This window comes from Nannobrachium achirus, assembly GCF_963921795.1.
Source record: "Nannobrachium achirus genome assembly, chromosome: 16".
Lineage (NCBI taxonomy): Eukaryota > Metazoa > Chordata > Actinopteri > Myctophiformes > Myctophidae > Nannobrachium > Nannobrachium achirus.
The window spans coordinates 38,866,124-38,878,798 of record NC_137823.1 but is presented as its reverse complement, the minus strand read 5'-3'; the positions used below and the strand labels follow the sequence as shown (position 1 = coordinate 38,878,798).

The 12,675-nt window shown below is 46.2% G+C and overlaps 1 protein-coding gene across 2 annotated transcripts; it reads right to left on the bottom strand.

Annotated features, from left to right (window-relative positions):
* Positions 1-108: 108 nt before the first annotated feature.
* Positions 109-12,395, bottom strand: zfyve1 (zinc finger, FYVE domain containing 1). 2 transcript variants are annotated; one of them, XM_080744424.1, is made up of 13 exons: positions 11,523-12,395; positions 10,325-10,859; positions 8,859-9,102; positions 8,270-8,530; positions 7,282-7,496; positions 5,565-5,671; positions 5,194-5,302; positions 4,578-4,675; positions 4,346-4,463; positions 4,011-4,181; positions 3,288-3,468; positions 1,211-1,327; positions 109-556 (listed from the first exon to the last, which is right to left on the bottom strand). In XM_080744424.1, the coding sequence occupies exons 2-13, from the start codon at positions 10,844-10,846 to the stop codon at positions 321-323; spliced, it is 2,379 nt and encodes a 792-aa protein (XP_080600550.1). In that variant the 5' UTR covers positions 10,847-10,859; positions 11,523-12,395; the 3' UTR covers positions 109-320. The 2 variants fall into 2 exon arrangements, with proteins under 2 accessions (XP_080600550.1, XP_080600551.1); XM_080744425.1 differs by having other exon boundaries at positions 10,325-10,854.
* Positions 12,396-12,675: the final 280 nt, after the last annotated feature.

Below are 12,675 nucleotides of genomic sequence, written 5' to 3'. Positions count from 1 at the left end.
ACGCAAGTTACGCATCGAAAAAGGCCGATCTACACGCTCACAACAAGAGCGTAGATCTGCTACTAAGTCCCCCCCCCACCCTCCTCTTCCTCCTTAAACCCTATATGGTTGACCAGAGTCCCTCAGGGCTCTACGCTAGTGTCTTTTCTATTGTGGGGAAAGCTTTCGCAGGAAGACAGTCGGTCGACAAGCTCACGGCGCGTTACAACCCCTAACCACAATACGGATGCTGGGGGCTTTTCAGGTGGTTCTTCTGGACTGTGACCCAGTCCGGTCCGCAGTCCGAGTCTGGGTCCGAGTCCCGTTGGGTTGGGTTCCTGCTAGAGCTCACCGGGTTTCTGGTTGCACCCGCTGCAGACCCTGACGGGGTGGTCCCAGCCCCGGGAGGGCACGGCCCGCCGCTCCTGGGAGCAGTCGTCGCACACGCCCTGGCCGCAGGCGCGGCAGTGGTGGATGGACAGGCGGGGCGGGCAGAACTCCTTGCGGCACTCGCAGCACGACTGGATGTCCTGGTCCGGCACCCAGTAGGCCGGCCGCGCCGCGTCTTTCACCAGACCTGATGAGGGGCAGTGGTGGAAAAAAGTATTACATTCTTTTTCTTAAGTAAAGGTATCAATGCTACAGTAGAAACACTCTGTTAGGGGTCGGGACCCCCAGGGGGTCCCCAAATTATGGCCAGTGATGTATATTGGACCAGTTACCCAATCTCAACAGTGCCTGTTGAGATTGGCAGAACATGCCCATATATGGGCATTACCAGATATGCCCTTAATATTGATGACACTGGGACAGGTAACGGTTCTCCATATATGGGCATAAAACGGACAAGGATGTCATTAATTTGCAAGTGTTATCTGAGAATGCCCATATATGGGCATGTTCTGACATCACATTGTCGACTATATATGGGCATAAAATATATGGGCATAGAAGGGACATCAAGCCAGAGCATGAGGTCACAGTGACATCAGAGCATGATGTCAGAGTGATGTCACAGTGACAAGGGAACCAATAGACTGTAAAAATGTGTACGGACCGACAGAAGGACTGACTGAACAGACAGACAGACAGACGGAGACAAGCTACGACATTTCTCATGGTATACTGCGACCTTCGGTCGCAATAATACCTGATGATCATGTTTTAGGGGGTAAACAAATCATGGCACCCGTCTTTAATAATCCCTTAAATGGATGAAGGTGAGTCTCACCCAGAGGGATGTCTATGGCTCCCACCACAGCTCCCAGTGTGTTCTGGACCGCTTCTCCCACCTTCCTGGCCATCAGAGTTCCTCCCTCTTCTTCCTCCAACGCAGCGTCCAGCAGCTCTGGTAGAGGGAAAGCACACACGCACACAGTTTACAGTTTAGGCATTCAACAGACGCTTTTAATCCAAAGCGACTCGCAATAAGCAGATAATACATCACTATAATAAACAAGATAACATGTCAGAACATCAACAACAATATAACAAATGCATATGAATATCAATCTAAAAAAACAATACAATCAGTAAAGAAAAAAGGATTCTAAAAAAACCTAAAAACAAATGCTAACTAGCTTCATGTATGGTCATTGAGTGTTTCAGTAGTGCTAAGGGTTTAGGTGGAGTCTGAAAAGGTGAGTCTTCAGCCCACGGCGAAAGCTAGCGAGTGAGTCCGTTGTTCTAAGTGCGACAGGGAGTTTATTCCACAGCTTGGGGGCCAGGAGGGCAAACTGTCTCGGACGAGTGGATTTTTGTCCTGGGGCTTTTAGCGAGGGTTCTGTCAGCATCCCTGTGTTGGCTGATCTAAGTGAACGGGTGGGGGTGTAGGGGTTGATCAGGTTTTGGAGGTATGGAGGAGCCATACCTTTGGCTGCTTTGAAGGTCAGCATCAGTGTTTTGTATTCAGTGCGGGCCGCAACCACACACACACACACACACACACACACACACACACACACACACACACACACACACACACACACACACACACACACACACACACACACACACACACACACACACACACACACACACACACACAACACACACACACACACACACACACACACACACACACACACACACACACACACACACGCACACATCACACATTATGTTCATTACAGTGCAGTACAAACAAAAAGTCAACATTTTCAAAAATAGCTTCCAACCGACGGATCTCCCGACTTCATTCGACTGCCAGTGTTCTCTGTAATCTGTAGTAGTCTTTTTGGTGGAGAGCTACCTTTACTGAATGTAGTAAAGGTGTGAAAATACACTGTTCCTACTGAGTGACTGTGTTCTGTACAGGGGGCCAATTGTCCGGATTTAAAATGAAGCAAACGCGGAACCGAAAGTTCCTATGATTGGCCACTAGTTTCGCTGTTCTGTTACCAGTAGCAACATGTTCTCCATAGGATTCCATTCTATTCCCCGAAACTTTTACATTTGATTTTGTTACCTTAATAAACATTGTCATAAATACTTTATGGTTACTGTCGCTAGTTTAAAGCCTCGTTTCAATCACCATGATATGCGTTTTGTGAAAATGTGGTCCAATTTATGTTATAATTGATGTTAAAGCAGGGTATGCTGTAGGAGGGGCTTGTGATCATAGGCTTGTGATGATTCTTCTTCGTGTGCCTTATTTTTCGGCAAGCTCAACACCACATTCTCCCAAGTATCCCTGCGGTTGCACGTGACCGTTGGCAACCAATAGCATTTGAGATGGTACCATTTCTACCAATGAATGTTGATTTCTACAATGATGGCGGCACCTGTACAAGGACCAAAAAAGCAACATTTTCGCAGCATAGAAACCACCGTACATATTTTCTACAGTCTATGGTTCTGTAACATACCACTGTTCCTACTGAGTGACTGTTCAGTAACGCAGGGGTTTTCAAAGTGGGTGACAGGGCACCCTGGGATGCCGTGACAGCAGTCCAGGGGTGCCGCAAGATAATTTGATAATATTTGGAATCTTTTGGTAAAGCAAAGCCCTGCTTCATCATACAAGACTGTCGCACAAAACTAGTGAAAACAGACGATCTATAAGCACACAACGCCTCGCGGTGTGCTTGTAGATCTGCTGTTTTCACTAGTTTAGTACATTTTATACATGATAGATACAAAACGAATGGTTTTGGACATACAAGGTTTCCACCCGACGACGATGATATGGTATAAATATAAGGTAATGGGAGTGAAAATTATAATGTAGGGGTGCCTTGGATTAAAAAAATATATATTTATGGGGTGCCTTGAGACAAAAATGTTTGGGAACCCCTGCAGTAACGTACCGGTGGAGATGCCTCGGTTGTGGAAGCAGGCGTCGCACACCCTGACAGGAGCCAGGCCCCAGCCCCGCTCCGGGACGGGCCGCGTCTTGGAGGAGCAGGCGTCACAGAAGCCTTCCCCACACGCACGGCAGTGGTGCTTGGTGTCGTTGTGCAGGAAGTCACACTCACACTTGTAGCATTTCTGCAAACACAGCATCGTCGTCATCATCATCATCACCATCACCACCACCGTTTTTGGAACACAGTTTTTATATGATGTGATCTAAGATCTGCCTATGGGAATTACAATATCAAAAATGAACCTGTGACCCAGAGGGTTAGCGCCCTCTAGCGGCAGTGATGTCAGACCTTGTGCCCATGCATGTTCTCCCTGTGTCCCCTAGGGTAGGTACCCTCACAAGAAAAGTGTGTGTATGTGTGTGTGTGTGTGTGTTTTTTTTTAAAGAACAGCTATGACACATCCATTCCTTTATTGTGTTTCCCGGCAAACGTACCCTGACCAGGCGTAGAGTGTGTGTGTGTGTGTGTGTGTGTGTGTCAAGCAAACTAACATACACACACAGTCACACATAGGAGACGGTGTGACCACCGCTCAAAAACATGCAGTAATCCTGGTCTTGGGCAATTGGAACTGGGTGAAAAATGGTTTACAAAATTGTGGGATAATTTCTTTTTTTTAAAAGACCTCTGTGCTCTATCACTGTTGGGTTAGGTTCTACGTACCAGGATGAGGGAGTTGGGTGTCCAGTAGGCGGGGGCGATCTGGTCAGTGAGCCAGGAGGTGACAGCTTTGGCAGGCTTGACGCTGAGCTCAGACACAGACTGGGAGATGTAGTTGACTCCGTCCAGCAGCCTCTGAGCCGCGTTGTGGTTGTCTTTCAGAAAGCCGTCCGACTGCAGTCAGAGACACAGTGATGAGATGCTACGTTAACGAGCGGCATGCACAATAGATGCACAATCTACGACATTTTAGCACTTAGGACTAACCCCTGGTCTAGATTTTAGCACTGAGGACTAACCCCTGGTCTAGATTTTAGCACTGAGGAGGACTAACTAACCCCTGGCCAGATGTGTTGGATCTCGGTTCGGACCACGGTGTCGACAGGGTCCTGGTTCCCGTACCAGTACTGCCTGCTTCTGTAGATCACACCGCAGTTGGGACACTCGATCACATACCTGTGGACGTGGACAAACCATAAAAGTGTGTTTGTTTATTATCACTTATACATTTTTTTTTAAAGAACAGCTATGACACATCCATTCCTTTATTGTGTTTCCCGGCAAACGTACCCTGACCAGGCGTAGATGGCGAGACCGAACCACGGACTGTCAGACGACGCTGTGGTTTTAGGAACAACGACCACCTCCTTCCCTCCTTCATAGCAGGCCTGACCAAACCAACACAGATACAACACATTTATACACACATTATGTATTGTGTGTAGCCGGGAGAGAGCGTATGTGTGCTACATGTATCTTCTAAATCAGTAGTTCTCACACTTTAAAGACTTTTCCAAAATGTTCCAAAATTGCAGATGTAGAAGCTCGCAGCGTGGCACTATTGACGCACCGGTGAGCTTGTATATCTGCTATTTTTGAATAGCCAACGCAAAAATCTAAAATGAGACGCTTTCCCGGTTTTAATGGGTTGTCTATGAGGAAATAATCGCTTTAATAATCTTTTTTTTTTTTTTCAAAAACAGAGTAGATCAACTATGGTATTTTCTTTCTTTTTTTCCTCACAACATAATGTACACCAAAGTATGAAATAGAGCTTAAGTGGTATTAGACTCGTCGCTTAAGTTATTATAAAAAGCACAATTTGTGTGTGTGTGTGTGTGTGTGTGTGTGTGTGTGTGTGTGTGTGTGTGTGTGTGTGTGTGTGTGTGTGTGTGTGTGTGAGCACCTTGCAGGTATAGATGCGGTTGTCGTACTGTACAGAGTAGCGACATCGATGTTTGGCTTCATGTTTAACGTCCTCCTTCATATGGTTCATACTGTTCTTACAGCCTGACCTGTACGCACACACACACACACACACACACACACACACACACACACACACACACACACACACACACACACACACCAAAACATTTATATATATATTATATATCCAAACATTTTCCAAAAAGATTTCATTAATTCCAGGAATATAATAACCGTGGGGACCCTGATCTATGTACTGTATCTATTCTGTCCATTGTGTTTAGGCAGAGCATGGTGTTGAGACATGGCTGTTAGTGTGGTGGTGAGGGTGGAAGAGGAGACACGCACCCACAGCTGAGACAGATGCTGGAGCAGGTGAAGTATTCATCTGGAAAGAAACAGTTACTGTTCACGTGTTCATCTGGGATGTCCCCGCTGAAGCGCTCGCTCAATGCCTGTAGGGGGCGTCAGAGAGACATTTGATTAATTGAATACTTTATCAGAAGTTCCGTATATGAAAAGTACAGGACAGTACAGTTCAGAGAAAATGTCTACTAAAAGACAGACAGAGAGAGAAGTAAGGTATATAGGGCTGCTGGCCTCATTGGATGTTAACACTCAGGACGCCACCATTCACTTGCGCTTTATTTTGAAGAGCCCCGGAAGCTCCGTGCGTGTGCACGTGGGTGTACACTGACGATCCAGGAAGGAGATCTGTTTGTTTACAAACGGTCGCGAAAACTAAAATCCTAACCGGGGCCGACCATCACGGCATAGTGTCGCCGTGAAGACAAGCTGATCTCGGCCTCCTCGGCGTTATTTGCACCTTATTTCGAGATAAAGCCGTTTTTATGTTTCAGTATAGAATAGGAGTCAATGGATAATGGCCGCTCTCGGTTGCTTCTGGCTGCGTTGCGTCATGATGTATGCAGTTTTTTCTTTCACCAGCACCCGTAGCAAGCGTCTGAGATGCGGGTTACCATGGAAACCTTATCTCGTCTGTGAACGTGTTTGGCTACCAAGAGCAGCCAAACTGTTAATGAAGACATTACCAAGAATGCTCTTATACAGCAGGGGTTGACACTAAGTTCTCAGGGCAAGTGCAGGTCATGTTCTACTTGCCTTCGGGTCATGGCCACAATTAGTTGCAGCTGAGCACTCATCGTGTCCGATGCACGTCTTTTTTAGCATAATGTGAGCTTGTAGAATAGCGGATTTCAAGGGAGCTCATGTCGCAGCAAACTATCTCACTGCAAGACGTTCGTTCAGTGTGTGTGGGGAGGGAGGGACAGGGGGAGAGAGAGAGAGCGAGTGAGAGAGAGAGGCGGAACACTAGTCTAATATAGCCCTGTTCAGCGTTCAAGTAGGCTAACGAAACATATAGCCTATTATGTTACTCAAAATGGGCACTTGCCCAGTCAGGCAACCTGGTAGCAAACTTCACCTGCCCAACCATATTATTTACCTGCCCCGGGCACTGGCGGGCAGTCGGGCAGGCGTTAGTGTCAACCCCTGTACAGTATACCAAACTCTGCTGACATCACCAGTGGCATCATCAGGAATCATCAGGAATACGACATTTCAAGGCTACGTCTTCAAAAAAGGGGGACACCTACAGTACATACAAACCCAGACGATTACAGTACAAGTAACTAGAACTGCACTCTGTCGAGGTGCCAACTTGCATCATGGCGATGCCAGTGATCACCACTGGCATAACCAGGAATGCTGGTCCCTCATTGGTTGTTAATGATGACGTTGCCAGAAATGCTGGTCTCTGATTGGGCTACACGCTTAAACACACACAGCTAACTACCCACCTACCTACCTACATACTTGCACGCTCTGCTGGTGCAAGTAAATGGTACATTCAAGCTGTTTAAGTTGGTATATGGGGCCAACATGTCAATACATGGTGAAACCCTAGTTTTGGAATAAATAGGAATTGTTTTTTCAAATTCGGTGTTTACATGCCTTTTTCAGAAATGCGTCTGAATGAGAATAAGTGCATTCATATACGGTAGGTCCTGTCTTCACTCTACCACACCTCGACCTCCAGCGTTACCTTCAGGGCCTTGTAGATGACGCTGGCGGAGCGTGGCGAGCGGGTGGTGTTGTTGTCTAGCAGCAGCTCCACGTTGTGCAGCAGGCCGCTGAAGTCCGTGGGGGGGTTGTAGGTTCGAGTCCCGCGGTACTGCACCGAGCTGAAGGCCTCCGGGAACAGAGCCAGCTTCCTGAAGCGCTCCGTGAGCAGGCGCTCCGCCGAGTCCGAGGGCTTGTCTGAAACGGAGAGAGAGAGGAGGGTAGAGAAAGAGTCTTTACTTTATCTGTTTATTTAGACAGGACACAGTATATTAATGAAGAATACATATCAATGTAATGTAAAAACACCGGACACCGGCAATGATGCAAGTTTTCCACAGTCCCCACAAAAATAAAAACCTAAAAACAAACAGCAAACAGCAATAGATTACGTTACATAAGGAAGACAGAACAGAGATACAAAAACAGAGGTACAAAACAGGTATACCTAGGTATTTAAGGCTAAGATTAAAACCCATTTTTACTGGTATAAATATAAATATATGTGATATAGGTATAAAAAAGGGGGTCAGAAAACAGATGGTGGGGGCGACTGTTGGCCTAGCGGTCCAAGGCGCATACCACATAGGCTCTGATGCCTGACAGCACGTCGCAGGTTCGAATCCCGATCCCAACAGCCATTGCTGCATTTCACTCGCCATCTCAATCAATAAAGGCAAAAAGCCCCAAAAAATATCTTTAAAAACAAAAAGAAAACAGATGGTGCCCGGACTGCTACCCTAGCCGTCTGGGAACCAAGGCTGCTGATGCAGCCTGACAGCGTGTCGTGGGTTCGATCCCCATTTCCTACTGTAATCTGTCAATAAAGGCAAAAGCCCCAAAAACATCGTAAAAGAAGAAAGAAAAAAAGAAGAGAAAAAAACAAAACAAACAGTGAGACAGAGATAAAGAAAAGAGTGATTTTGAAGGTGATTTTGAAGGTGTTGCTCAGATGGTGCGTCCTGTCCTACCCGTCCCCAGCAGCTTGGTGTGGACGGTCTCGTGGAAGATGATGACGGCGGGGCCCAGCGTGGACAGAGGGACGTCCAGGCCGCAGCGTGCCGTGGTGGCCTTCAGCTCCCTGGTGAAGTGCTTCAGGTAGGCCTCGGACGCGTCGCCCAGGAACTTGAACAGGTCGTCGTGCAGTCGGTCGGCGTGCGTGCGGTAGATGACCAGGTCAGACACCGCCAGCACCTTGAGGAGCAGCCGCGTCTGCTGGCCCTGGTTGGCTCCTGGCAAGCAGACCGAGAGAAAGGAGCGAACCAAACCTTAGAATAACTTTGTCTACTGTACAACAGCGGTTATCATAACTCTGATAGTGTCCAAATGGAACCAAATGAACCCGGAAGGGTCCATCACAGAAAAGCATCGAAAGTAGCAGATCTACAAGCTCAAAATGTATTGCTTCTTACCTTGTTTCGAGCTTGAGGATCTGCTACTTTCGCTACTACTGATTCTGAATTTGAATCCTGAAAAATAACAGTTTTGGACAAATGAGGTTTCCACCCGACAGAGACGATGGCATGAAGCGATAGCATGATTCGTTGTCGGTTTCCTTACCGGCCCCCAGCAGTCCCTCCGTGTCGATGACCACCACCTTGTGGAGGGGGTCCATGGCCGCCCACACGCCCACGGTGCAGGACTCCTGGGTGGGGGAGGTCTTGAACACCTCCCTCCCCAGGAAAAAGGTGTGGTTGAGGGTGTGCGACTTGCCCTCGCCGGTGTTGCCAAAAATAGAGACCACCTTAAGGAGTTGATCTGGCTCGCAGCCCAGCCTGCTGACAAAGTCGTCCTCACCCTTCACCTGAGGAGAGACGAGAAGGAGGGCACATATGAACTACATTACTAGTCTCGCCTCGCACAATTTTCAAACGCTTCCGTCATACTGTCTGGAGCTTGGAGGCTCTGGAAATGATCAAAAGATAAAGCGGATGTAAGCATCAGTTTAGATAGATCTTAGATAGATGCTGCTTATCAGAAATGGAAATTCTAAAATGTTTGTGAATGGAAATGACGAACAGATGACAGCTTCCATTCTTAGATTTCGGGAGGTGTAATTCCAGACTCCATATAGCATTATGGAGATGGTGGAATAGGTGTCTCGCTACGCGAGACTATGTTACTGACACCCATGGAGTTAAACTTCTAGCCCCCTGCACAGGTTACTGACAGTAGCAATGCAGACTGGGCACCTTCAGCCAACGGCTCATCGCGGAGAGGAGCTCCACGGATTTCATCCACTCTGTCGCTTCAGCTGTCATCCCGCATTGCAATGATGCACTGGCTCCCTAAAATGGCTCGTAAAAGGTGACTGCTTTCAACAGTTGTGTTGATTTTCGAGTTTTTTCTTCTATTTTAATTAAGAGCTAGAGATGTGATTGTTTTTTATTTTTTTGTTTTGTTTTTGTCAATTGTATTGATATTGATGTTGTTTGGGTATGTTCTTTTAGTTACATGATGTCAAATGACTTTAGGGACCGGGGATAGAGTTCTTGTTAAGTGCATCGTCCTGTCTTGTACACTGTGTGTATACTAAATGTGTTTCTGCATGGTAACCATATTCCCCTCCTGGGACCTATAAAGTATCTAGCTACAGTACCTACATGTAAACAAGGATCAAATGTGTGATATGACTGATAGAGATGCAGTTTTTTTTATCTATGGCAGTGGTTCTCAAAGTTGCTTCGTTCGTACATCAAAGCTAGTGTCTATTGCTTCGATGTACAGATTGATGTTGATGGTTTTCATTGTTTTGATTTTATTTAATAAGTTCTTAGTCTACCTACGTTGTTAGATTACTATTTCTATGTGTTTGATGTATTACCTTGTGCTGTACTTGCCTATTGTCTGTCACTCTGGTGTCTGCTAAATTGTAAATTGTGGGTTCCAGAGACCATCAGGGTTCTTTGAGGTGATTCCAAACTGACTCTTACAGGTCTGTAACTCTGACAGTCATGGGGAGTCCTTCAACAGGTTACGAGCCTACTGATCTAAAGGGAGTCTTCTTCACAGGTAGTACCACTCACCTGCATGTCCTCCTTCTCGTCCACCAGAAGGAAGCTGCTCACTTTCTCCAGCCTGGCCCTGAGCGCCTCCATCATCTCCTCCTCCAGGGCCAGGGCGCCGTCCTGCGGAGGCTTGGCGGGCGGCGGCGGGTAGGGAGACATCGGGTGCTTCCTCTTGTTGACGCCGCTGTGTGTGCGCTTCTGGCAGTCCACGCACAGGTTGATCTTACAGCCTTGGCAGCGCACCACAGCCCTCAGGCGACCGCCGTTGCCCGAGCAGCTGCCAGCGTGCGTACCCCCGCCGTCTCCTTTACAGGAGTCGCAGAAGGGAACGTGACCCGGTGCAATCCGAACCCGGTCGTGATTCCTCATGCGCTCCTGCCGGTGGAGCTCCAGTTCGCAGCGGGCGCACTGCAGGCTGCCGCACTCGTCACACTCGAAGGCGGCCTCATCTGAACCCCCGCACGCATAGCTCTCCTGGCACACCAGCGCTGCGCTCGTGCCTTTCTCCCCAGGAGGAGGAGGAGGGCCCGGGGCGCTCATGTCAACACCTGTTCTGCATCCGGCAGTGGTGGGAAGAAGAAACACTCACATGTGTTTGTTTATGTTTGCCTCAGCTCTGACATATGGTGCAGCACAGTCGTACATGCACTTTCTACGAAATGCCTTCTTAAGCCTCTATCAGAGTCCAGGGTGAATAGCTATTCACTTCACCGCGGTGTAGTTTTTTAGCTATCACCTAAAAATACATAACAAAGCCTAGGTGATAGCTAGGAAACTACAACGCGGTGGAGTGAATAGCTCTTCACCCTGGACTCTGATAGAGGCTTAAATCACTAACCCTCAAACTTTTTCTAACTAATTATTCTACATTTTTCAAACACCTTCAAGATTTTTCTAAACATTTTCAAAAGTAGAAAAGGACAAAAGTATTCCATCAAAAATATATGTATACAGAGAAGGTACCATTGATTTCCAGCTCAATTGAACTTTCAGATTAGCTCATTTCAAATAGAGAAGTATAATATAAGGCTTAACTGGCTAGTAGTGTATGTTTTGTAAACATAATCATCTAAATCTGCAAGGTAACTAGTACTAACTTAAGTTTTCAAATTCTTGTATAAGTATGCATATATATATTTGCTTCTGACATACATTAATAGTGCAGTAATAGCCGTATTAAAGTATTGAAAAATGGAAATGGAAAAAGTAAAAGTACCTCAAAAGTGTAGTTAAGCCGAGTACTCGAGTAGATGTACTTGTAATCCAGGTCTCCTCAAAGTGCTGACTCACTCCCCACAGCTGTGGCTGAAACTTCAACACTGTAATAACCAGTGTGTGACACACTAGTACATGGCACAGATCACCTCCAAGTCACTATGCACAGGAATTATAACAACTAATATCTTCTTCAATCTTCCAAAAGTGCCCTTCTCTCCATTAAGTCACTATAAAAACTAATAATGATATCAACTAATTCATATCTCATATTTCAATTCTCTCATTACAACTAACTATAGGCTATTAGCCTATGGAATATAAAAGAAAACACACCCTGACTGGCTGACATATGATATGACAGCAACAATCAATAACTTTTAATTTAATGACCCGACATTATTACAAGGCTACAACATGAAACAGAGCTCATCCATTCAACGTTGGCCTGTCAATCATCCTTTATCAGTCTTCAGCCGCTGCCAGCGTGCGATGCCATTTTCATTTTGTCAACAAATAAAACAAACAACTATCGATCTAATCCGTAACACACTGACACTGGAAGGCACTGTCGAATCGATCCTGGTCGATCTGCCACCATTACACCAAGTGACACACTTCCAGAAAGACAAACGTAAACAAAACAACCTTCATTAAAAATTGACCTATAGAGGGAGAAGCAGCTGTAAGCAGCCCTACTAGCCGGTGGGTCTCATCGGCAGGACAACAGTAGTAATAATAATGTTATTACGCTGCCTCGTCAAAATACGACGCTGGAATTAACGTCGCCGACCCCCCCGATTAGCACAGACGAAGATGATCGGTGGAGATCATTGATTAGATCAGCTCTGATCTCCTGTGGTTTAGATGTTGTTGCTGCTTTACATCAGCTGATAGACTTGTTTTCATCCGCAAGGGGTCAAGGGTTGTTGCGGAACGCCGTGCATTGTGGGAGATGTAGGATTTAGTAGCTTGTGTTTGTCTTATTAGTTTGGGGGGGGGGGGGAAACCATGGGGAAACATATATTTTTTACATAATTTTAGATTTAAAAGAAAATGTGTGTTTCTTGTATCTCAATCTCAAAATTTTTTTTTTTTTTAATATTTTTTATTCTGTATTTTTCCAATATTTATTCGTTTTGACCAATATACAT

What these genes read in the sequence shown, in the direction of transcription:
- zfyve1 (XM_080744424.1), bottom strand. Translation starts at nt 10,846, where the DNA reads ATGAGCGCCCCGGGCCCTCCTCCTCCTCCTGGGGAGAAAGGCACGAGC. An exon ending in GGAGGGACTGCTGGGGGCCG is followed by an intron (nt 8,531 to 8,858) that starts GTAAGGAAACCG and finishes TCTGCTTGCCAG; the next exon opens with GAGCCAACCAGGGCCAGCAG. An exon ending in CACCCAACTCCCTCATCCTG is followed by an intron (nt 3,469 to 4,010) that starts GTACGTAGAACC and finishes CTGTGTTTGCAG; the next exon opens with AAATGCTACAAGTGTGAGTG.